The sequence below is a fragment of the Saccopteryx leptura genome, chromosome 13 (assembly GCF_036850995.1).
Source record: "Saccopteryx leptura isolate mSacLep1 chromosome 13, mSacLep1_pri_phased_curated, whole genome shotgun sequence".
NCBI classification, from domain to species: domain Eukaryota; kingdom Metazoa; phylum Chordata; class Mammalia; order Chiroptera; family Emballonuridae; genus Saccopteryx; species Saccopteryx leptura.
Window position 1 is genome coordinate 25,434,008 of NC_089515.1, and position 24,607 is coordinate 25,458,614.

The following is a 24,607-nucleotide window of genomic DNA, read 5'->3' on the forward strand; positions in this document are numbered from 1 at the left end:
AGTTTGAGCCTCACCAATTACAGAGGATAAAACTACAGAGTAAAGCTTAGAGTGCAACAGTCAGTTGTCCCAGGTCATTTAACCCTAGGTATCCAAAATTCCAGGTCAGGGTTCTCTTGCTTTAGGTTCTCTTTACTTCCTCCAGGGCTGACCTGTGCCTGGGGGAATGTGGAGAGGTAGACACAGGCAGAGTATGCCGTCAAGGATAATGGCACAAGTGTGAATGACTGCAGTCCCTGCCCCTCCGGTCTAGTGAAGGTGGGGATAGGGAGAAATGGGGAAGGGGGAATCCACAACAGGGATGGGAATGGTGGAGTGTGTGGCTGTGCTCACAGCTCCCCCCACCTACTCTCCTAAGCACATGGTAGGGGGTCCGCATCCCTAGGAAGGCCCTCCTCTTAACTTCCCCCTCCCATTTCCTCATCCTTCCATTATTTCACGCTCCCGCAGCAAAAGCTAAGGCGGAGAGGAGGGGTCTCATACACATTTAAGCCTCCACATCTGTAACCCTTCCCCAGCCAGTCAAGCCAGCGGTGCTGGCTCTGGGCAGGAGGGAGCCTTCACAATCAATCCCCCTGGCAAGTAAGAAAGGGGAAGGAGGACCCTTAGCCAGTCTGAGCCAGATGCCCTAGGGAAAGGGACACCAGCCCCGGTCCCCAGCGCCTACTCCTGGAGCCCACCCTGAAGCTTAAGGAAGAGAAGCTAGCAGCTGGGGACCCCCGAGAAGAGAGGGGTCCAACTCTGTTTTCTGGACATTCCCTTCCCCCCTCCAATAGGTATTTCCTGTTTATGAGCGAGCTAAGGCTAGGCTTTTGGGAAGGGATGGAGATGGAGGAGATGGAGCCTGTCCCCTCCTAAGGTTGCTGGGCTGGGGAGTCCTTGAGTAGTGCCTGGAGGTTGGGAGGCTTCTCCCTGGGGAAAGAGTGTCCCTTATATTGACCATCCAGATCGCCCTCCCTCCCACCTCACTTCCATCCACCGTGGCTAAAAGCCTTTCTCGAGTAGGGGACTCTGAAAGAGTCTGCTTCCTGTTCTCCCGTCTCCAGGCCTTCAAAGGACAGCAGTTTCCAGGCGAGGGGAGGGGAGGGGGGGGGTAAGGAGGGGTGAAGTGGGGGAGGCCGAGACTAGATGGAGAAAGGGGGAAGGGAGAAGAGTGTCTTGACTGATGAGTCAGAGCCTGCAAGAGGGAAGGACAGCCTGCTGATTCCCACCTCCTAAGTCCAACCAAGCAGTCATTCCGCTGTCCTCCCCCCAAACGAAACGCCGATCCCAAGCCCTAAGGCAGGGGAGGGCGGGGACCCCACTTAACCCTTTTAGCTCTAGTTCCAACTGGTTTAACAGGCAAGGGAGGGGTGGCTAATTTAGGGAGGAGGTGAGTTGAAGGGTTGCTACAAGAATTAGGATAATGCCTTCTTTCTCCACCCAGGTTTAGATGGGGGACGCGTAACAAGGAGCCTCCAGAGCAAAACTGGTGTCTCAACAGAGAGCATGGGTGGGTGGCTGGGGGCGGTCAGAAGTACCTCTTCCCTCCCAGCTTGCGGTCCAGGCGGAGAAAGAGCTACACCTCACAGCCCATACTGGCTCCGCCTTCCCCAGTCCCAGCTCCCACTCCCTCTTCCACGGCCCCCAACTCAGCGGCGCCGGGAGGATCGACACAGAGTACGAGGCTTCGCATCCCATCCCTCCCCCTCGTCCTCCCTCTCTGGGGGGTCTCTGCCTCCGTCTCCTTTTTTAAAAGCTGCGTCACATGCTTGCCGTTCCCAGAACGCTTCCAGCCCCTCGCTGCCCGCCCGCCCGCCGCGCGGCGCACGCACGTCGTCGCTCGCAGCGCGCCCGCCCGGGTCACTTTGACACGGCTCTCCCCTCCCACTAGCAGGCAATTAGCATATTAATAAAGCCCGGCCCAGCCCGGCTGGGGCCGGAGAGCGGGCGCCTACGATAGCGGGAGGGAGAAAGAGAGGGGGGCGAGCGGCGGCGGCGTTGGCGGAGGGAGGGCGGCGTGAGCGCACAGACACGCACACGCGCACACACGGACACACACTCGGGGGACGCACACCCGCGCGCACACACGCAGAGGCAGCTCGCCTTCCTGCCTGGTTTCCTTCCTGTCTGCTCCGCGCCTGACAGGCTCCTCGCAGCAGCCAGGGCCCGCCCGCACCGGGCCGAGGCCGGGCCTGGCCGGGCCGGCGGCGAGGGCAGCAGGGGCCGCGGGCGGCGGCGGCGGCTCATGCCCGGCCTGTCCCCGCGCGGGGCGGGCACTGTGACTCGGCTGGGCCCCCAGCGGCGGGCGATGTGAAGATGTCAGTGGGCTGTGCCTGTCCTGGTGAGTGGGGCGAACGGCTGCCCTGCCCCTCCCTCCGTCCCCTTCTCCGCGGATCCCTCACCCCTTGTTTGGCGAGAACTTGTGTGGGGGGCGTCGATGGCATGGCGGAGGTGGGGGGCTGTGAGGGGTATGCGGGGCCTCAGTCGGGGGGAGGGTTTTCCTCCACTGTGGAAATGCGTAGCAGCCTAGAGGCGCGGGGAGAGGGTGTTGGGGGCAGCTGGTGTGTTGGGGTTTTTTTTGAGGTGGGGGGAGGCTATTGGGGAGGGGCTTGGGGGGGCTTGAATTCCCAGAATTCCAGGGTGTTAGCCAATCAGAAGTGCGTCTGGACTTTTGACCCCCCCCCTCAGGTCATCATAGAGCTGCGATTGGTTGGTTTGGGTTGCCCCCCCCCTTCCTTGCTGCTTATTCTCTCTCACAGATCCTGTGACACCCCCTCCAGGCTGTTTCTGAGGACCCTGTTTGGGGGGAGGGATTAATTGGGGCCCATCTTGGCCCTCTTTAAATTTTCCTGCCCGTTGCCAGGGAAGGCTGGCTCTCCAGAGGGACAGGAGGTACTCCTGGGATGGGCCAGATAATTGGGCCCTGGGGTCTGGCATCCCTGCCCTCGTGGGAAGGGGAATGTGGCAGCCCCAGGCAAGCTAGGAACTAGAGTGATTTGTGAGAGTTGAGTTGAGGGGAGCAGTGCTGGACCCCAAAGTGAGAACTTGAGAGAGAATTTAGGTTCAGATCCTTCCTCTCCAAAACACAGCTCTTGCTAGTGACAGTCTGAATATGAGTTCTTTCCTGGGGAGGGGGAGGCTCTTCCTCACTGCTAGGAGGAAAGGGAGGTAATGTGACTAGAGAAATAGTCTTCAGAGGGCCTTAGAACACTGTCTATCCACATCCCCAGGACTCCCCAGGACCCTGGCTTCTTGAATTATTTGCAGGACCCTCTTCTGTCCTAGGCTGGAGTTAGGTTTCTTCTGGAAGTAAGGTGTCCCTGAATCTAGCCTGGAGTTTGGGTCCTTTGCTTCTCTAGATGTCCTGTTTTCTGGGAAGCCCATACCCCACAACTGCCCCTACCCCCAATCCCCAAGGGAAGCTGCCAGTGAGGAAGCTTCCTTGAAAATCACGTGACCTAGGCCAAACTGGGCTGGGCACACACTTAAAGTGCCTGCTGAGACTGACGTTTAAGGGGCCCAGTGCCCAGAGGAAAGGCCAGTAGAGCCTGAGAACCATGGAATATCTGGGTGTGGGAACCCCTGGCTCCTGTTGCAGAAGGTGGGGGAGAGGAGAGGAAAGAGCTTACTAAGCTGTAATCCTGCCTGGCCCCATCATTCGTTTTACTAGCTTGGTGTGCATATTTCTGTGTGTATTTTCTTTATAATTGCCACATGCTAGGTACCTTGTTCAGATCCATCCATGCTCTGAGTCCACCCTATGGCCTTGATCTTCCACTGCCTCACATGAGCATAGCAGAAACTAAGGCTCAGAACAAGCTAGAGGGCCGAGTCTTATAGTTTGGTTCTTAGTTCCTACAAATAGTGGGTAGGAGGTGGGTATTGAGAGGTTGTCAGGCTGAAGGTGATGAGAGGTTGGCCCTGAAGTTGGGCTTATGTGCCTGGCTCCAGTAGAGAAGGGAGGAAGTTTCCCCCTCAGCCTGTCTGGGAGCAGTATGGGAACGGGAAGAGGACTCATACAAGGGGTGTATATCTGTGGGAGGAGTGGATATCTTCAGTCACTGCCCCCCAAAAGCATGTTTGTTTTGTGTGTTGCGGGGAGAGGGGGCCAAAGATGGCTAAGTGGGGAATGTTAAGTCTGAATGTTAAGTCTTATGGATGATGCCATAGAGGATGGATGGAGGTTAGACTTAAAGGAGAACCACATGCAGAAGGGCTTGAGAGTGGCCTGGGGTGTAGAATGGTAGGAGTTGAGGTAAGAGAAGGGACCAGGCTTGTATAGGTGGGTGAGAGCACATGGTTGGACACAAGGGTGTCTTAGCAGCATATATAGTCCAGGTCCAAAGACCCCTGCCCACACACACCCAACCTGAGCAGCCCTAGGGTGGGGGCTGAGGCGCCCTGGCAGGCTGCCCGCCTGCTGCCTGCCTGCCTGGCTGAGTCTCTCCTTTGTGCTCTGCTGTCTCCCAGCTCCTCCTCCTCCCCCAGCCCAGCAGAGACAGCACATGCCCCACACATGTGACTGAGGGAAGCCAGAGCGCACACAGACCCACACACATGCACACACAGGAGGAAACACCACAAGATACACACATAAACACATCCAGCTCCTATAGTGCTCCGGTGGAGAGTAGCTCCTGGGGCTTTGGTCAGGAGCAGGTAGAACCTCTGCTAAGGGGCATCACCCTAGGCAGGGCGGGTTGGTGAGGGGGCCAGGGCCTGTCTAGGGCAGCATGTGGCTCAGAAGGGTTAAGGCAGGGAGGAGTAGGGGGAGGGGAGGAGGCAGCAATGGTGGCGGCTGGGAGCCAGGAGAGGAGGATGGCAGAGCGCCAGGCCAACGGGAGGCCGGGCACAGACAAAGGAAGGGGGGCAGGCACACTGGAGGCCTAGGTCAGGGAGCCCCAGGGGCCCAGGCAGGGGGCTGTGCTGGTACCTTATCCTGTGGGCTGGGGCAGGCTGCTGCCCTACAGAGTCCTCACCTCCAAGAGAGGTGGTCTCCTTCTACTCTTCGCTCATCATCTTTGTCATTTGCTGCTCCCTGCTCAACCCCACCCCAAATTTCAGGGCTTTCTAAATCAAACTTGCTCCCTTTAGCTGAACTTCTTTTTTCTTTTGCCCCTGTGCAAGTGGGGCAATTAAGTCAGAACATAGGAGCAGACTTGCTAGAGAAGGAACTAGGAGGGGGCCCATTTTGAATGATATGTCAGAGTCTCAGTACATCTTGGTATTTAGGGGCCCTTCTCCCTGAAATTTGAGGAGACAGACTGCATGGGAATTCTGAGCTCTGAACTGGGGGCAGAAGCCAGAGCACACACCTATACCCCTTCCTGTGTAGACAATCATTTGGGACCTGGAGTGGCCATTCCTTGGAGGGGGAAGAGAGTAGAAAGGGCTCCAATGCCCCAGGGCTGGACTTGGATGAGTAAGAAATCCAGGATTCCAGCTTCAGGCCCTTCTGTGCCATTCTAATCTGTTCTAGTTAGGGTAATATTTGGCCTTGTGTGCTGTAAAGATCTCTTGAGGTACTGCCTATGAATGCACTTTGGAAAGTTTAATGGCACCAAACAAATGACAGGAATTGTCAGTGGGGCAAGAGTGTGGTTATCCTTAAAGGTGTACTATAAATGTGAGAATCGGTGGGAACTTCTCAAGTCCTGGTGTAGGCAGTATGGTGTAGGGCAGGGGTCTCCAAACTTTTTACACAGGGGGCCAGTTCACTGTCCCTCAGACCGTTGGAGGGCCGGACTGTAAAAAAAACTGAACAAATTCCTATGCACACTGCACATATCTTATTTTAAAGTAAAAAAACAAAACGGGAACAAATACAATATTTAAAATAAAGAACAAGTAAATTTAAATCAACAAACTGACCAATATTTCAGTGGGAACTATGCTCCTCTCACTGACCACCAATGAAAGAGGTATCCTTCCAGAAGTGCGGTGGGGGCTGGATAAATGGCCTCAGGGGGCCGCATGTGGCCCGCGGGCTGTAGTTTGGGGACCCTTGATGTAGGGGCTGGGTGAAAGTCATAGTTTTCTATATGTTTGTGAGAGCCAGGGAATATCATGGCAGGGGCCGTGTTGGAGAATGGTATACTGGTTTCAGGAAGGGTGGTTTATGGGGTTAGTCCCTGGATAACAAATGCAGGTAGTCAGGATGTATATGTAATAATCTGTCACGGGTTCTGGAGGTATGTAATACATTTTTGGTGTGTTTATTGGGGTTGGGGGCATGAGGATCACTAGTCCCAGTGTGTGTGGAAGTCAGAGTCAGACCTAGACTGTGTGTGTGCATCCTGGGTTTAGGTTTATTTAGGGTTTGAGGTATATCACAGGTTGAAGTGTGTCAGAAAATGGTTTATGTGAAAGTGAGATGTGTTATGTGTGGCGGATGTTCACAGAGCCAGGTGCAATATTATTACTGCATAGTCAACTGGTGTGTATGTTGTGAGAAATCCTGTCGTTTGGCTATGTGTGAATATAGTTGGGGGTGGCTAGAGAATAGGGAGCAGCACTCAATCTGCAATGAAGTTGGAAGTCATATGCTGTTCCCTCGTGTGTGTGTGTGTGTGTGTGTGTGTGTGTGTGTGTTTTTCTTTTTTTCCTGTCTGAGCAAGGAGTAGGGTCTGGACCACTTTTAGAAACACCCTCTTTTCTTGGGATTTGCATTGGAGAACAAGCCCCACCCCAGTAGCCACATACCTTTTTTCCTGAGGTAGTGGGAAGGATTCAGCAGACTAGGCCCCTTCCGGGGATTCTTAATTGGGCAGGTTTGCCTTCCCTAGCTCTGACAGGGCCTCCTTCCCCTGTACCCAGGTGTCTCCGGTAGTGGTGGTGGTGGGGGGAAGGGGCTTCCTGCTAAGGCATATATCTAAGTCGGGGCTTGGAACTTAGCTGGGTTAGTGGCCGAGGAGCCTGAAGTATCTCCTCTCCAGTCAGTGTTTATAGGCTCAAGTCAGAGTGTATCTCTGTCAAAAATGCCCCCCTGGGGTCTTCCCCCAGCTAGCCACCTGGGTTTCACCAGGAGCTGAAGCCCAGGCAGGGTGGCAGCCCAGACCAGCCTTCCACCCAAGAAATTACAGAGGAGAGGAAGAGAGATTTGGGGCACCGTCTGGGAGGTTTAAAGATACTAGGAGGCTTCAGAGAGGAGAGCACCTTTCTCTACCCCTGCCCGTGGCTTTGGCTCCCCTGCTCAGTCCTGAGCACAATGCCTGGGGTTGGGGTGGGGGAGCATTTCCGTTCAGACCTCCCTGCTGACCTCCCTCCATCCAGGACTCTCCAGGCCCAGTCTGTTTTGTTTTCATCTCTCCATCCCAGTCTCTCCCAGTCTCTGTCTCTCTTTTGTTTTTCTCAGCAGTCCTCCCTCCCTGCCTGCCTCTTCTCTCTCTCTCTCTCTCTTCCCCTCCCTCCCTCTCTCCCTCTTCCTCTTCCAGGGCTGGGAGGGGGCGGGGCCGGTGGGGGCAGCTCCACCCTCTGCCCGCCCTGGGGCCTCATTCTGAGAGAGGCTCCGAGAGCGAGCGGGGAGCGAGGGAAAGAAAGGGAGAAAAGGCTGGGAGCTGGTGGGCTCTGCTTGTGTTTGTGCGTGTGTGATTGTGAGTGAGTGTGAGTGCCGGGCCCTACCTCGCCTGGTACTCCGGCAGAGGGGCCTGGAGGCCTGGGGAGGGCGGGCGGGCTGCTTGGAGGCAGAGGCAGCGAGAGGCGGCAGCGGGTAGAGCCGAGGAGGAGGAGGAGGAGAGAGGAAAGAGCAGAGCAGCCATTGTTGAGGGAAACCTTGCAAACAAAGAAGGCTCCGGACTCCCCGAGGTCCCCCGCCCCCCAGGCCAGTCCCCTGGCCCCCAGTCCCCGGCCCACTGGCCATTGTAACTTTTCCCCGGGGCTGTGGCCGCCGCGGGGTAGGCCCAGGCTGTGCGTGCGAGTCTTTGTGCAGCCCACGGAGTCGAGCTCCCCAACCAGGCCTACCTGTCCCACTCCAGACATGAGCGGCTGAAGTTGACTCCCCCTCAGTCCTCACCCCTGCCAGGGCCCTGGTGGGCTTCCAGTTGCTCCCAGCACCTCTCCCGGCCCCCTCAGTTCTCCCAGGTAAGTCTGGGCACCCTGCAAGACTGTAGAGGTTGGGTAGAAGGTCCTGGATTTGCCCCTAGCCTGGTATGCTGGCTGGGGAAGAGGTGCCTCAGCTCAGAGGCCAGGGCTCCCAGGCCTGCTGACCTCTGGTCAGCCCTGAAAGGAGGGAGCCTGCCCTCAGGTCAGGCTGGTTACCATGGAGATGCTCAGCTGGAGGTACTCCCCCTTAGCCCTAGATGCAGCTTCCATCCTGAGAAAACTTTTCTAGTTTGGGCTCTTCCTCTCTTCTCCTTCCTCAGGGTTTCCAGATTGCTAGAGGTAGAAAGGGGGCTGTGTCTGGCTCCAAGGCTGGGTGACGCATCTCCTTCACCCCCACCCCCACTTTGCTCCCTCTACCCCTGCTGCTGGGGACAGGCAGCAACAGGGACAGATGGTCTGGGTGATATTCCCTCCCCTTCTCATCTCACTCCCAAGCCCTTGTGCTGGGGCTGCTGACAGTTGCTTTGCCTCTGGAGAAATGCTGAGTTTTGGTGTCCATTCGCTGGAGGTGTAAGTAGAGGCCACAGAGCTTTGGATTTTCACTCCTCAGAACTGTTACACAGCCCCAGACAATGCTTGTCAGTTCACTAGTGAGGGATATTGAAGCTTTGAAACTTTTTTCAGAATTAGAGTCTTTTTAGGGTCTTAAGCTAACACATTTTTTCAGGTGGCCCTGAAACTGAGGGGCAAGGACAGTGATGCTTTTGGGGGAGGGATGGCTTAGTTAGGGCCAGGTCTGATCATCTGGACTCTGGGATTCATTGGCCAGGCTTGGCCTCTGGTGAGCTGTGTGAGCTTTGACTTCCTATATGGCTTTGGTCTGTCAGTCTGGAGTAGGGAGACTTGGTGTTGGGTAAGGTTCTCTCTTTCCTGAGAGCGCAGGTTCCTCGTACAGTCCAGACAGGCATGTGAAGGCTGTGTGTGCTGTGCTGGGAGCATATGGATGTGACCTGCCAGAACTCATGCATGGGGCGAGGGCCTGTTTGGGGCACACTGATCCTGCCTGGAGCTGCTGGGTTCCAGCCCTCGGTAGGCATGTTGGGGCGAGCCGAGGATAGAAGCCTGCTAGGCAGGTGCAGGTACACACAGGCTCTGACTCTTGGCACCTCCAGGGACTGGGTAGTGTAGGTCTCTCTGGGACCCTCCTTTTGCCCATATTGTGAGGAACTTTCCCTGAGGAGAGAAATAAATGACACATACTGGCACGGGGTCTTCCTTTGTCTCTTCTCCCCAAGGAACAAAGTAGATTTTGTGTCTAAATTGGGGAGAAGGCTAAGACACAACAAATTCAGCCACCCTTCCAAATGCAATCAAGTTTGGGGATGTGAGGAAACAACTATAACTGGGGTCGGGACCTTTGGAATGGTTCCTCAGTTTCCCCTCACCTTGTAGGGAGAGGGAAAATAGCATCGCAGGGTACCTGGCTCATACCCAACTCCGAATAGAGCACTTCTTCCAGTCAGGTAATAGAGTACACCAAGAACTGCATGTTGCGGGGAGAGGTGGAGAGGGAACACGCATATGCACAGATGCAAGAGACCCCTGTCTAATTACCACGTGTGTCCTAGACTGAGCCTTCTGGAACCTAGGCCCCTTCCCAGGTCTCCTCTTTTCCTTTTGTAAGTAGAGTGAGGTCCAGTGGAGGCCCCTCTACCTTTCTCCTTCGCTGTAAGTCTCAGAAGACGAAATGGGTTGAGGCACTGGGTTTCTGGTTTGGAGACAATACTAGACTAGTGGTGGGTGTGTGGGGAGGGGCTGGGTTGATAAGGGAGTGGCCGTTGGGGGGGGGTGGTCAGAAAGCCCAACTGGTTATCTGGTGGGCTGCACCCAGCAGACACCTCTCCCTCCTTTATCTTTCTATCCCCTGCCCTCCTGAGAGACCCTGGGTATGGAGGAGGGGCAGGGAATTTGCCAAATCCCCCTTCTTTCTCCCACAACTTGATCTCCAGAGGGCAACAGAAAGGTAGAAATATTACAGGATACGGGAATCAGAAGACCTGAGCTCAAGTGCTAGCTCTGTGATTTTGGCAGTTTCCCTTGAACTCTCAGTTGCCCTACCTGTAAAATGGGAATGTTACAGCTAACGCTGTCACCTCACATAGTGGTTGAGATGATTGAATTATGTAGTTGAAAAGCGGGGTTTATCAAAATTAGATTCCATATTTTGGGGTTTTATTCTATGGTATTGACATTTCTTCCCAGCTTCAATTCTGTCATCTGGGCCTTAGCCACAGGAAGAAATTACGGCTTGAGTATTGGGGCCGTGTACTTCTAGTTTCTTAATAAAAATTGGAGCCAGATTTAAAAGCAGAGAGGTTGCTTCCTAGGGTAGTCTCCCTTCCCAGTTCACTTTGGTGGCTCCAGACCAGTCCCTGTCCACATACAGTAGTCTCAACAATTTCAGAAGAGCTTCCAAGGAGACTTAGAGTACCCCTCTTCCTTTCCCTTCTAGGTTGTTCCTCAAAGTCATTCAAGCTGTACTCGCCGAAGGAGCCCCCAAACGGCAACGCCTTCCCCCCATTCCATCCCGGCACCATGCTAGATCGGGATGTAGGGTGAGTCTTGTTCACTTCTCATCCTTTTTCCAGATGGGATCCTGCCTGAAAAGGGGAGGGAGTGACATTCCCCAGTAATTCCTGTCTTCCATCCCTATTCTCATACCCTCTTCTCTTACACAGCCCAACTCCCATGTACCCGCCTACATACCTGGAGCCTGGGATTGGGTAGGTGGAGTCCAGTGGGGTGGGAGGTGCTTTCCATGGGTGAAGGCAGAGGTTGGGGGGTGGGGAGGCTCTGCTCCTACTAACCTGTCTTCTTCACTTACCCCAGGAGGCACACACCATATGGCAACCAAACTGACTATAGAATATTCGAGCTTAACAAACGGCTTCAAAACTGGACTGAGGTATAGAAGGGAAAGAGCGAGGGAGGGCCATCTGGGCACCAGTGTGGGGTGTCTTCTGGTACACAAACATCTCTCCTTGTGCTTTTAGGAGTGTGACAATCTCTGGTGGGATGCTTTCACAACTGAGTTCTTTGAGGATGATGCCATGTTAACCATCACTTTCTGCCTGGAAGATGGACCAAAGAGATATAGTGAGTGGTCCCTGGGGGTTCTGCCAATTCTGCTGTGGGAGTATATACCTCCTGTGCCCTGCTAAGGTCTGGGAGTGGTTATTCGTTCCAGGATGTATGTTTTGGTAGTGGTGGCATTTGCCTGACCCCTGTTGAGGTCCTTCTGTTTTAAAGAGTTTATCCCATCTCTACAGCCATTGGCCGGACCCTGATTCCACGCTACTTCCGCAGCATCTTTGAGGGGGGTGCTACGGAGCTGTACTATGTTCTTAAGCACCCCAAGGAGGCATTCCACAGCAACTTTGTGTCCCTCGACTGTGACCAGGGCAGCATGGTGACCCAGCACGGCAAACCCATGTTCACCCAGGTCAGCAATCTGGCTGGATGTAGAATGCTGTAACACCTAAGTTTGAGTCCCTTCCTCTTTCCCAAACTGTACTCAGCTGTTCCCAGGGAGGCATAATGGAAAGTGGCCAGAGAAAGAGGGAGGCAGGCATGCTGCAGCATTCAGCAGGTGTTTACTGAGCTTATTCATGGCCATATTCTGGGCCACAGGGGTATGTACAACAGTGAGCAAGAGCCTGCCCTCAAAATACTTATAGCAGATGAGTGGCTCGCTAGCTACATGAGAGAGGACAGGATTAACTAAGCAGTTCTACTGTGTGTGTGTGTAAGGGTCAAGGGTGTGACATGTAATTGAGGGGTGGTCCATGTCAGTTACACACCTAGATTTCGGTGCAGGTGGAAGAAGTATATGCAGTAGGGGAGTTGTGAGCCAGTGGGAGAAAAGGTGGACTTTCAGGTATGGGGAGGGGACAGAGCTCTAACAACCTTGTCTCCAGGTGTGTGTGGAGGGGCGGTTGTACCTGGAGTTCATGTTTGACGACATGATGCGGATAAAGACATGGCATTTCAGCATCCGGCAGCACCGGGAGCTCATCCCCCGCAGCATCCTTGCCATGCATGTGAGTGGGGGCAGGACCCAGGACACGAGGGGGCGGGCAGACAGTGAGAGGGGCGGATAAGGTCTGCCATTTCCTTACAGTGACCTTAGAGGATTCGAGTTTCTCTACCTGAAAAATGGGTTTAATAATAGCCCCTTTTCTCTTTCAGGAGTATCACAGGCTCAGATGATAGGGCTGGTGAGAAATGCACCCCAGGTGCTAGTATTCTTACCTTTCTTCCCCTCTAGGCCCAGGACCCCCAGATGTTGGATCAGCTCTCCAAAAACATCACACGGTGTGGGCTGTCCAATTCCACTCTCAACTACCTCCGAGTGAGTTTGATCACCAAGGCTCTGCCCCATCCCATTGGGTCTCAGCTCTATGTCTCTCCCCTGACAAGCCCCCTCCTGGTGTCCCCACAGCTCTGTGTGATACTCGAGCCCATGCAGGAGCTCATGTCCCGCCACAAGACCTACAGCCTCAGCCCTCGTGACTGCCTCAAGACCTGCCTTTTCCAGAAGTGGCAGCGTATGGTAGCGCCCCCCGGTGAGTGCCTTGCTCCTATACCTTCTCTTACCAGGATCTGATGCCATCCCCAAAGCTGCATCTCAATCTCATGAAGTCCCTTCCTTATTCCTGGGCCTGCAAGATTAGGATCAGGGTTGGATCAGGCTCTTTAGGAGCCAGAATGGGGAGCCAAGGGCCTGTGACCCTGCCCTACCTGAGTCTCCTTTCCCTTGCACAGCGGAGCCCGCCCGGCAGCAGCCCAGCAAACGGCGGAAACGGAAGATGTCAGGGGGCAGCACTATGAGCTCGGGGGGTGGCAACACCAACAACAGCAACAGCAAGAAGAAAAGCCCAGCCAGCACCTTCGCCCTCTCCAGCCAGGTACCTGTAAGCATCTCGGCTTTCTTCTCTCTTCTGGGCTGCCCCACTACTGACCCCTGACCCTTGACCCTGTCCCAGTGTGAGCTCACTAGCAGGCATAGAAGCAGAGAAACAGTTTTTCCCAGTGCACTCTGCCGGTATGGGCTGACTTGTTTCACTGGTGAGAGTCCTTTTGTTAGTCACATGTGTGGTTGTGATCACAAAGACTCAGACATAGCAATATAGGTATAAAGGGACACAGTCAGCCAAGAGAACTTATGGATATTCAGGACAGACAGCTTAGGGGCACACAAACCATCAGAGGCATACACAGTCACACCAATAGAGGAACATGCAGCCTCAATGTGTGTGAATCTACTTGGATGTGTACATATACACACTTTCCCAAGTGGTTTTGGTCTGCTCCCTCTCTTACATGTAGATAGAAGTTTAGGAGCCCCTAAAATTTGGGGGTGATGTACTAGGGAGCTAGGGGAGTAGATTGACTTTTCCCAGAATCTAGTAGATGTGGATTAAAGGGTGTGATGTTCTGCAGTCCTCCAGTGGAAAGGATTCCAGGAGCTGAGGGTGTTAGAGGAGTTGATGTTTTAAAATGGGGTATGAGAAGGGGGTGGGGGTGTTGAGTTTCCTGGGTGGGTGTTGGGGTTCTGGGGGTTTCTGCTGCCCTGGGCCGGGCGAGCCCCTGCCCCGATTATGTTTGGGGACCTCCGCCACTCTCAGGATGTGATGGTGGTGGGGGAGCCCACCCTGATGGGCGGGGAGTTCGGGGACGAGGACGAGAGGCTCATCACCCGGCTGGAGAATACCCAGTTTGACGCGGCCAACGGCATTGACGACGAGGACAGCTTTAACAACTCCCCTGCCCTGGGCGCCAACAGCCCCTGGAACAGCAAGCCTCCATCCAGCCAAGAAAGCAAATCGGAGAACCCCACATCACAAGCCTCCCAGTAAGGGCCTCACCGGAGCCAGCTAGTGCTCTGCCTGCCTGCCCCACCCCTCAAAGCCCCAGGGAGCAGAAGACAGAATGAAGAAACTGAGCATCTAAAATGGGCAGCCTCCATCCACCCACTTCAGGGAGGAACTGGACTCACTGGGGGCAGGTGCCAAGATTTGCCTGTCAGTGGCCCTGGGCTGGGCCTCACCTCTGCAGAGCCTTTTGGGGGAAGGGGGTTCTCATGTGGATGCCTGCGTGGACCCTGGGCCTCTGAGAAATGTCCTGACCACCCCCCAGAGCATTTGCCTCCATTCTCACCCCAGGTTCTGGGCTCCCATCCTCCTGACTCTACCCATTTCAAGCCTGGGGTTGTTTATACCCACAGCCCTTAGGGACTTAAAGTTATGGGGCTTGGTTGCGTGCCCTTCCCGAACCCTCCCCCTAGGTGGCTGGTAGTAGAGGGGTAAAGCTCTGGGCTCCTCCCTTCCACCACCTATCCCAGCTCCAAGTTTTTAAAAAAATAATATTATTAAAAATGTAAGTTTAAAAAAAAATCCGCTCATGTGACCCCTCTTCCCCTTATTGAAAGTCCAGCTACCTCCCTATGCCTGGCAGATGGGGGGCTTAGGGCCCAGGTGGAGGTGAGCGTGTGGGTAGGGTAGGAGGGTTATACGTTACCATTTTATATAGTTTGAGAGCTTCAGACCAAGGAGACACTTTGCCATCTCTCTTCCCTTTTCCTCTGGGGTGACTGGAGTTGGGGAAGGCATGCCATGAGGCAGAGGGCCATTGATGGCGTCACTTTTATAACAGCTCCCAGCTGCTGTCTCTGTCTCTTCATCCTCGAGGACTCTGGCCTGCCCTCTTAGTGCTTGTGACTCCCTCAATGCCAGCCCCCTTCTCCCCCCATGATGTGTATATTCTTTTACAAGTCCTCCACTAGAGCAGCTGTCTTGGATGGGGGGAGGGGGAGGCTCCCTCCCTTTAGGGAGGATGTAGGGAAGGGAGCAGCCTTGTTTGTCCCTGTGTTTTTTTGTTTTGTCTCAGTTGGGCAGGCATGGGTTGGGGGAAGGGTTCATCTACTCTTTCTAGTACAGCTCTTCAAATTGCAGATCTAGTCCTCTGCCCTCCATAGAGGGGAAGGTGCCACTGAGGATGTCACAGCTCTAAGCTGACCAGCGAGCAGTAGGCCTCTGTCCCCCAGCTGAAGTAGAGGGTCTTCATATCCCAATATCCTCTCCTGTCCCTGTTCTCATAGAAGAAAGGGGAAGGCAGCCAGGATCGTCAGCTCTATTACAGTTGGATGAGTGGAGGCTCTGGGTCCAGGGTGAGGCCAAGAGCAGGGTTCCCTGAGTCTGGACCCAGCTCTGGCTTCACTGCTTTCTCATGTGGCCAGTTCCAGAAGTGTTAGTACCACCTCTCCTCTCTTCCCACTCTTCCTTTTGGATTCTGGGGCCCCCTGTGCCCTGTTAACTTCACTCTTGCTGCCACTGTTGGAAGGGTATTGTATCAGGAGCAGAGGGAAGGGGTGAGGAAGATGGATGTCCTACCCCAACTGTAATGCCTTTTTTTTTTTTTTTTTTTTTTTTTTTTGGGCCATTTGAGTCATGTATGGTACCGATCAATAAAGAAACTTTTCGGTTTGAGTGTGTCTTGGTTAGTCATTGATGCCCAATAATGACTCAGCCCAGACAGTTTTTTCCCTCCGTGCAGTCCTAAGACCAGTCATTGAGGAGGAGATATGAATTGGACTTGAGTATTCCCCTTCACTCCCACCTCACATCTCCCCTCATTCTTCTGGTGTTGCTCCCATCCCCACTGTTCCTCACCCCTGTCAGGGGGTTGCCAGCCAGGTGGCCCTCCTAAGGCAGGGTTCCTGGGATAGCTGGCCTGCTCAGCTGTTGGGGGCGGGGACCCGGAGTGCTCCGATGGAAGGAGCTTTGGGTGGTTCCAGTGCCCGGAAGGCTCAGTCAGGGAGAGTGCTGCCTGTGCTGGGGAGCCCAACCAGCACAGCTGCCTGGAAAGGAAGAGGGAGAGGGTTGTTTATCTCCTGTTCACTGGGGGCACAGGGTGAGAGGAGAGGACGCCCAAGCACTTTTGCTTGGAAGCAGTCTACAGCTCAGTAGGAAGAGGAATAGGACACTTTTTAGATGCCCTACTGTGGCTTGGGGATGTGGTCCTAGCACCACCTACAAAAGCCCCTACCCAGTCTCCCTCATTTTCATCCCAGGCAGGGGATCCTGAGGCCTCAGACTATTCCCCCACTAAGGTCTCTGGATCTGAAGTAAGGCCTCATGGACCTGCACCTCTACCCTCACCCTCCAGCTGGTAGAAGAAACCAGAGGACAGTACATCATGGCCCACCCTGCCCCCTTCTCCAGTTCAGCAGTGCCCTTGGCCCTGCCCTGCTGCCAGCCCAGCTCCTTCTCATTGCCCCAGTGCCTCAGGACCCCAAGGCCTGCTTTTGTACACACACAAACATACCACTCCTCCTCTGCAGGCCTGACCTGACTGAAGGACATTTGCCAGCCAGCTGCTACCACCAGCTCACCCTGAGAATGCTAGGTAACACCTACTTGCAATGTGTCTGTCTGGTACTAGGTGTACATCTGGCCTTTCTGCTTGAGTGTGTGCCAATGTATGTGTGTATGTGATTGCTGAGCTGGGAGAGGGCTTAGAAATGTGTATATAATGGAACATATACATGGGTGAAGATGTGGAAGAGTTTATGCGTTTGTTTATGGTATGTGTCTTGGTGAATTCATTCAGCTAATATTCGTTGAGCTCTCTCCAGGTGCCAGGCCCAATTCCACATGCTAGGGATAGGGTTCTGAATAAGGCAGAGAAGGCATGACTGCTGGGGTGTGAGTAGGATGCTGTAAAGACAGAAATGAGAATGTGTCGTTGAATGCATGGCTTAGCAGTATGATTGTGTTGGGTTTGGGGGCTGCTGGGACAGCGGTTGTGTGATTGAACTGGATATTTGAAGGTTCACAGTGCAGTGTGTGTATGTGTATCTTGCAGGAGGCGGGGGTCAAAGAAAGGTGAATTGCCAGACTTGGACTCTGCCCTGCTTGAGGGAAGGGAGTGTGTCAGAGAGATGGGGGATCCACTTTTTGAACTCAGGAAGCAGTGGCCAGCAACTTCCTCTGGAGCCTCAGATCTGGCCCCTCCCTGTTTGCCCCAGCAACCCCCCTGGGGAGAGCCCTTGCTCAGGAGGAATTGTTGGTCTAGGGCAGTGGTTCTCAAACTTTTTCAAGTTAGGGCATATTTAAAATCCTACAAATAACTGTAGGTGCACTATATACAAATTTCTGAGAAATGTTATAATAAGTCAAATATTACAGAAAAAAATATGAAGTCCAAGCATGCTTTTATGGTAATTAAATGAAATAAATACAACAAAATTAAATTTATTCTGACACTAAAAAAAACATTTTTATGTTACATTTTTTGAGTTATGATCTTTAGAATTCATAAAAAAGGGGTTAAAAAAATTTTAAAATGACAAAAAAGTTATAGATACATTCTTAGTAAGATTTAGTAAATTCAGCAGGTCCTGGCGTGAATGTGTTAAGTTTTTTCATTCTTGTGTTTATGAAAAACATGAGCCTGATGTGTCCTAGCATGATTTCTTCATGTTTGGGTGTATATTTGAAAGGCAAACTCATTTCCTCATCAATACATTAAAGAATTCTTCTCTTTTTACTCTTAATTGTGTTGAGGGTAGAAAATCCTAATTCACATAAATAGGATGTTGAAAATTGTAGTAAAATGTTCAAAGCTTTTTTACATATTGCCACATATTCTTCTTTTATAGAAATCCAAAGGCTTCAAGAGACAATTCCTTATGTTTAATCATCAATCCAAAACCCCCACCATATATATCATCTTAACTTGACACCAAACAGGATAGAAGAAACTTGCCTCCAGTCTTTCTAGGGAACATGGGGGGTAGTGTAAACAATCCAGTACCACAGCTTAACAGCCTTTTGCAACCTAATCAGGCAAGTGAAATGGGGGGTTGGGCAGACTGTCGGCTTACAGCCAATTCCCCACACCTCTGTCCCCCAAAAATCTCAACTCCAAAAACCCTGTTGATTTTTTTGGTCCCCAACAGGCACATATTTCTCTGGAATACCATAGGGCACACTGGAAATCTAGGGCGCCCCAGTGTACCCTGGCGCACACTTTGAGAACCACTGGGGAAGGGCTATGCCCTTCAAGGCCCTCAGGCCCTGTTTTCGGGAACAGGTGAGGGCCCTGCCCCAGGTCTCAGCATGATACTGAAAAATTTGTTTTGGCCTGGCCAGGCCCTGAACCCCAGACTCCCAGTTCAGTCTGGGCTCAGCTCCTTTCCCATTTATTTTATTCCAAATTCAGCCTGACCCCTAGTCCTGGTCAGGCTCCAGCCCTTCTTAATGCCTTTAGCCCACTCCAGGCTGCCCTATAACCCTTTCCTTAAAGGCAACCCTCCAGCCCAGCCAGCCCAGCCAAGTTCAATCTGACCTCAAGTCCCATCTGCTAAAGTGAAGAGTCCTAAGTTACCTTCCCGGGGCCTCCTGCATCCCATTTTTCACAAAGTAAGGGCCTTATTTTGGAGATTGGTAGATGTAGAAGTGAAAGTCTAGGATTAGAATCTACAGCCTGGATGAAGAAGGGAAGGCAGGGAGATGAGGGCAGGAGGTGCTGAGGATGGGCCAGGCTTGTTCTGGGCCAGGCTGAAGGGAAGGGAATGTGGAAAAAGTTTTGATTCAGGAGTCCCCTACTTCCATGCTGAATTTCAAAGATCCTGGGTTCAGCCCTTGCTAGTCTCAGCTTCCAGTAACCAAACTGCTTACAGCAACTGTCTATCATGTGGCCACAGCCCTATTCTCACAGGACCCACCTCTGAAACTCCTCCCCACCCCCAAGCTGAGGTCTTCAAGGAAGCAGAACAGAAAGGGGTGGGGACTAAACGCCCTGCAGTTCTCAGCCTGGGGAGTCTGGGAAGCTGAATGGGAATAGATACCTGCCCACGGCTCTAGGTTCCTCTCCAGCCTTGGGAAGTGGCCGTTTTCCCACTAATTCCAGGATCCTTTTCCTGGTTTAGCTAAACCCCAATTATTCCCTTCCCTGCTGCCACACCTCTGTGCCACCAGTTTACCTCTTGAGGAGGAGAACCTGCAGACAGTCCGGGAGAAAAGTCCTAGAGAGAGATGGGGGAGAAAAATCTTTTTCCCATTGCCTACAAACAAGTAAGGCTGCCTGGAGGAGGTAGGCATAATTTCTCTCTTTCCTTTAATGGATGTCAGGTACACAGAATTAGATTAATCATAATCTTGGTTCATAATCTCCATTATTCCATGCATAGGATACATTTACTTACCTATAAAACTATCATAAGAACTCATCAACATGTAAGCTAGGATTTGGGCAATAACTAAAATCTAACTGTGGTTAATCCCCATTCTGTCCTCTTCCAAAGTATTCATCATTCTGTTTTTCTTTTTTCTTTTTTGTATTTACAGAGACAGAGAGTCAGAGAGAGGGACAGACAGGAACAGAGAGAGATGAGAAGCATCAATCATTAGTGTTTCGTTGTGACCCCTTAGTTGTTCATTGATTGCTTTCTTTTTTTTTTTTTTTTTTCTATTTTTATTTATTTACTTTTTTAGATTTTATTTATTCATTTTTATTAGAGAGAGAGGAGAGAGAGAGAGAGAGAGAGAGAGAGAGAACAGGGGGAGGAGCAGGAAGCATCAACTCCCATATGTGCCTTGACCAGGCAAGCCCAGGGTTTTGAACCGGCGACCTCAGCATTCCAGGTCGACGCTTTATCCACAGCGCCACTACAGGTCAGGCCATTGATTGCTTTCTCATATGTGCCTTGACCGTGGGGCTACAGCAGACCGAGTAACCCCTTGCTTGAGCCAGCGACCTTGGGTCCAAGCTGGTGAGTTCTGCTCAAACCAGATGAGCCCACGCTCAAGCCGGTGACCTCGGGGTCTCGAACCTGGGTCCTCCACATCCTAGTCCAACGCTCTATCCACTGTGCCACCACCTGGTCAGGCTCTGTTTTTCTTTTTATATATTTATTTTATATGTATTCCTAAAAACTTATTTTTAAATTTTTAGTGATTTTTTACCTAATAAAAGAATACTGCTATATGTAATTTTTTTATTATTTTTACTTAATAATGTATTACTAAGATTCATATTGTTACATATTGCTGCAATTCATTCCTTTTGAGGGCTGTATAATATTTCATTTTATGACTATACCATAGTTCTCCTATTACTGGACATTTGGGGTTTTTCTAGGTTTTTGCTATCATAAAGAGTACTTACATAAATTTTTTTCTTGGTTATAAATTTAGGTGTAATCTCTGCAAACTCAAGTTGCCACCTCTGAAGCTCAGGCAGAGGGTCTATCTAGGATTAACTTGAATTAAAGTTCAAACACTTCTGGCCCTGGCCGTTTGGCTCAGTGGTAGAGCGTCGGCCTGGCGTGCAGAAGTCCCGGATTCGATTCCCGGCCAGGGCACACAGGAGAAGCGCCCATCTGCTTCTCCACCCTCCCCCTCTCCTTCCTCTCTGTCTCTCTCTTCCCCTCCCGCAGCCGAGGCTCCATTGGAGCAAAGATGGCCCGGGCGCTGGGGATGGCTCCTTGGCCTCTGCCCCAGGCGCTAGAATGGTTCTGGTCGCAACAGAGCGATGCCCGGAGGGGCAGAGCATCGCCCCCTGGTGGGCAGAGCGTTGCCCCCTTGTGGGCGAGCCGAGTGGATCCCGGTCGGGCACATGCGGGAGTCTGTCTGACTGTCTCTCCCCGTTTCCAGCTTCAGAGAAATACAAAAAAAAAAAAATGTTCAAACACTTCTTGAGTACCTGCTATTTGAACTACTCTGTTCTCATTCATTCAGCCAGTCAAATTTAGGCTACATTTAGTGAGCATGTGCAACATGCCAGTAGCTAGAGAGAGAACAGTAAACAAGACAACATGGCACATATGGTTAAACAGGGAAACAGATAGAATCAATGGTTACATACATATGTAATTACAATTGAAGATATAACGAATAGTGCAGTATAAACATATAATAGGGAGACCTAATTTAATCTGGTATGTTAAGGAAGGTCTCTAGAGGAGGCAATATATCTGCTGAAACTTGAAGGATGAGGAAGGCTTAGCCAGGCAGAGCATGGAGAAGACTATTTCAGGTAGAAGAAACAGGTCCTCATGCTGGGAAGTGCTTGGTAGGTTGGAAGAATGGAACACCAGTAGCTTTTGAGCCTAGTGAATAAGGGGAAATGGCAGAACAGAGGTTGAGGCCAGATGAGACAGTGCTGTGATATTGATGATGATGACAATGACTATAGCAGTTAATGTTCGTTCTACCACAGGTATTGTGAGAAATCCCTTATACCAGTGATCTCACTAAAAGCTGACCACAACTCCATGATGTCATTATTTCTCATTAACAGTAGGACATTAGCTTGACCTGTGGTGGCGCAGTGGATAAAGCATTGACCTAGAACACTGAGGTTGCCAGTTTGAAACCCTGGGCTTGCCTGGTCAAAGAACATATGGGAGTTGATGCTTCCTGCTCCCTCCCCCCCCATTCTCTCTCCCTTTCTCTCTCTCTAAAAAAAAATGAATAATAATAAAAAAATTAACAGTAGAACATTAGAGGCCAGAAATGCCAGCAACTTGCCCAAAGTCACAGAGTCAACAAGGAATTTGAATTACATCCAAGCATAATGGGCTGTCACTGAAGGGCCTAAGGCAGGTCACGATTAGAACTGGCCTCGCCTTCCAGAAACTCCCAGAGCCAGGAAATCAGACTGTGCCACAATTTGGGTAAAAAGCAGGGAATAGTATTAAAATGGGCAAAGTGCTATAAACCTATAGGAAGAGGAATTTGGTTGTTTTTGTTTTTTTTTGTTTGTTTTTTTTTGAGGAATTTGTTTTGAAAGAGATCTGGGGCCTGACCTGTGGTGGCGCAGTGGATAAAGCATCAAACCTGGAAACGCTGAGGTTGCCGGTTCAAAACCCTGGGCTTGCCTGGTCAAAGCACATATGGGAGTTGATGCTTCCTGCTCCTCCCCCCTTCTCTCTCTCTCTCTCCCCTCTCTATAATGAATTAAAAAAAAGAAAGAAAGAAAGAGATCTGGGGCCGTGGCTGGTTGGCTCAGCAGTAGAGAATTGGCCAGGTGTGTGGAAGTCCCAGGTTTGATTCCTGGCCAGGGCACACAGGAGAAGCACCCATCTGCTTCTCCACCCTTCTCCCTCTCCTTTCTCTCTCTTCCACTCCCGCAGCCAAGGCTCCATTGGAGCAAAGCTGGCCCGGGCACTGAGGATGGCTCCGTGGCCTCTGCCTCAGGCACTAGAATGGCTCCAGTTGCAACGGAGCAGCACTCCAAATAGGCAGAGCATCGCCCCCCCTAGTGAACATGCCGGGTGGATCCTGGTCTAGCACATGTGGGAGTCTGTCTCTGCCTCCCGGTTTCTCACTTCAGAGAAACAAACAAACAAAAAACAACAGAGATCTGGGAAGGCTTCTTGCAGAAGATGAAACTGATTGTGATTGTTGAAGGGAAGTGGACAAGCAACAATTTTGGCAAGGCCCAACAGACACTCTAAGTCAGGGGTCCCCAAACTTTTTACACAGGGGGCCAGTATACTGTCCCTCAGACCGTTGGAGGGCCGGACTATAAAAAAAAACTATGAATAAATCCCTATGCACACTGCACATATCTTATTTTAAAGTAAAAAAACAAAACGGGAACAAATACAATATTTAAAATAAAGACCAAGTAAATTTATATCAACAAACTGACCAGTATTTCAGTGGGAACTATGCTCCTCTCACTGACCACCAATGAAAGAGGTGCCCCTTCCGGAAGTGCGGCGGGGGCCGGATAGATGGCCTCAGGGGGCCGCATGTGGCCCGTGGGCCGTAGTTTGGGGACCCCTGCTCTAAGTAGAGGCATAACTTTAGGGAAGGTACTGAAGCAAGAGGGTCCAGGGATAAGACAATAAAAGGGATAAGCAGGGATAAGCAAGTGAGGCTGTAAGAACAAGGGGTTCACTGTGGGAGTTTGAGGTGTTAAAGGAAAGAATGGTGAGTACATTTCTGGATAGCTGAGAAACGAATTAGTAAAACTGCCTTCCACAGTCTTCCTAAATTGTAGAGAATTTTGAATGACAGGCTGAGAAGTTTAGACTTAATTTTATAGGGAGTGAGAAGCCACCAACAGTTTTTGGACAGAGAAGTGACTTAACTAGATCTTTTTTTAAAACTTAAATAAATACACTTCTATTTTAATTTATTGATTTTATAAAGAGGAAGGGAGAGTAAAAGAGAAACATCAATCTGTTTCTGTAAGTGCCCTGACCTGGGATGGAACTAATAATAATCTCTGCACTTCTGGATAAAGCTCGAGCAACCAAGCTATCTGGTCAGGGCTAGATATGGGTTTTTTTGTTTGTTTTTGGGGGGATTTTTGGTATTTTTCCGAAGTTAGAAGCGGGGAGGCAGTCAGACAGACTCCCGCATGCGCCCGACCGGGATCCACCTGGCACGCCCACCAGAGGGCGACGCTCTGCCCATCTGGGGCATTGTTCCTTGAGACCAGAGCCATTCTAGTGCCTGAGGCGGAGGCCATAGAGCCGTCCTCAGTGCCTGGGCCAACGCAACCCTGCTCCAATGGAGTCATGGCTGCAGGAGGGGGAGAGAAAGAAAAAAAAAGAGAAGGGGAAGGGTGGAGAAGCAGATGGGCACTTCTCCTATGTTCCCTGACCAGGAATTGAACCTGGGACTTCCACATGCAGGGCCGATGCTCTACCGCTGAGCTAACCGGCCAAGGCCTAGATATGTTTGTTTGTTTGTATTTTTCTGAAGTTGGAAACGGGGAGGCAGTCAGACTCCCACATGCACCCAACCGGGATCCACCCGGCATGCCCACCAGGGGGCGATGCTCTGCCCATCTGGGGCGTTGCTCTGTTGCAACCAGAGCCATTCTGTCGCCTGAGGCAGAGGCCATAGAGCCACCCCCAGCACCAGGGCCACCTTTGCTCCAATAGAGCCCTGGCTGCGAGAGGGGAAGAGAGAGACAGAGAGGAAGGAGAGGGAGAGGGGTGGAGAAGCAGATGGGCGCTTCTTCTGTGTGCCCTGGCTGGGAATCGAACCTGGGACTCCTGCACGCCAGGCTGATGCTCTACCACTGATCCAACCTGCCAGGGCCCTAGATATGTTTTTAAATAAGATTAGTTTGGCATGGTGTATAGAACCTAGAGAAGGATCTTTTAGGAGGCCATGAAGTCTATGCAGCTAGTAACTTAGAAAACCAAAACAAAAGATCTTGGCCTTACCTGTGGTGGCGCAGTGGATAAAGAGTCGACCTGGAAATGCTGAGGTCGCCAGTTCGAAACCCTGGGCTTGCCTGGTCAAGGCACATATGGGAGTTGATGCTTCCAGCTCCTCCCCCCCTTCTCTCTCTCTGTCTTTCCTCTCTCTCTCTCTCTCTGTCTCTCCCTCTCCTCTCTAAAATGAGTCAATAAAGAAATAAATAAAAGGTCCTAACTTTTCTGTGGGGAGGAGGGCAAGGGAGATGTTGAGGGGGATACAGGGGAGGGGGGATGCATACGGGGCGACACTAGAATCTATGTAAACACAATAAGTTAAAATAAATAAATAAATAA

General features: G+C 51.6%; 2 protein-coding genes across 4 annotated transcripts in view; both read left to right on the top strand.

Moving 5' to 3' along the window:
• ARMH3 (armadillo like helical domain containing 3) overlaps nt 1–24,607 on the top strand; it is a 304,301-nt gene that overhangs the window by 10,008 nt on the left and 269,686 nt on the right. The gene's annotated exons all lie outside the window — the stretch shown is intronic.
• LDB1 (LIM domain binding 1) lies at nt 1,899–15,570 on the top strand. Of its 3 annotated transcripts, none has more exons than XM_066354756.1 (11): nt 1,899–2,323; nt 10,535–10,637; nt 10,761–10,805; nt 10,912–10,987; nt 11,076–11,178; nt 11,352–11,524; nt 12,000–12,122; nt 12,350–12,433; nt 12,524–12,647; nt 12,847–12,989; nt 13,710–15,570. In XM_066354756.1, the coding sequence occupies exons 1-11, from the start codon at nt 2,299–2,301 to the stop codon at nt 13,938–13,940; spliced, it is 1,230 nt and encodes a 409-aa protein (XP_066210853.1). In that variant the 5' UTR covers nt 1,899–2,298; the 3' UTR covers nt 13,941–15,570. The 3 variants fall into 3 exon arrangements, with proteins under 3 accessions (XP_066210853.1, XP_066210851.1, XP_066210854.1); XM_066354754.1 differs by having other exon boundaries at nt 1,900–2,323; nt 12,847–12,995; XM_066354757.1 differs by lacking the exon at nt 1,899–2,323 and adding an exon at nt 7,640–8,061 and having other exon boundaries at nt 12,847–12,995.

Bases quoted from the DNA above. Each gene is read 5' to 3' on its own strand.
- LDB1 (XM_066354754.1), top strand. From the start codon at position 2,299: ATGTCAGTGGGCTGTGCCTGTCCTG. The intron at 12,434-12,523 runs GTGAGTTTGATC...GTGTCCCCACAG, and splicing joins CCACTCTCAACTACCTCCGA to CTCTGTGTGATACTCGAGCC. The intron at 12,648-12,846 runs GTGAGTGCCTTG...TCCCTTGCACAG, and splicing joins GCGTATGGTAGCGCCCCCCG to CGGAGCCCGCCCGGCAGCAG.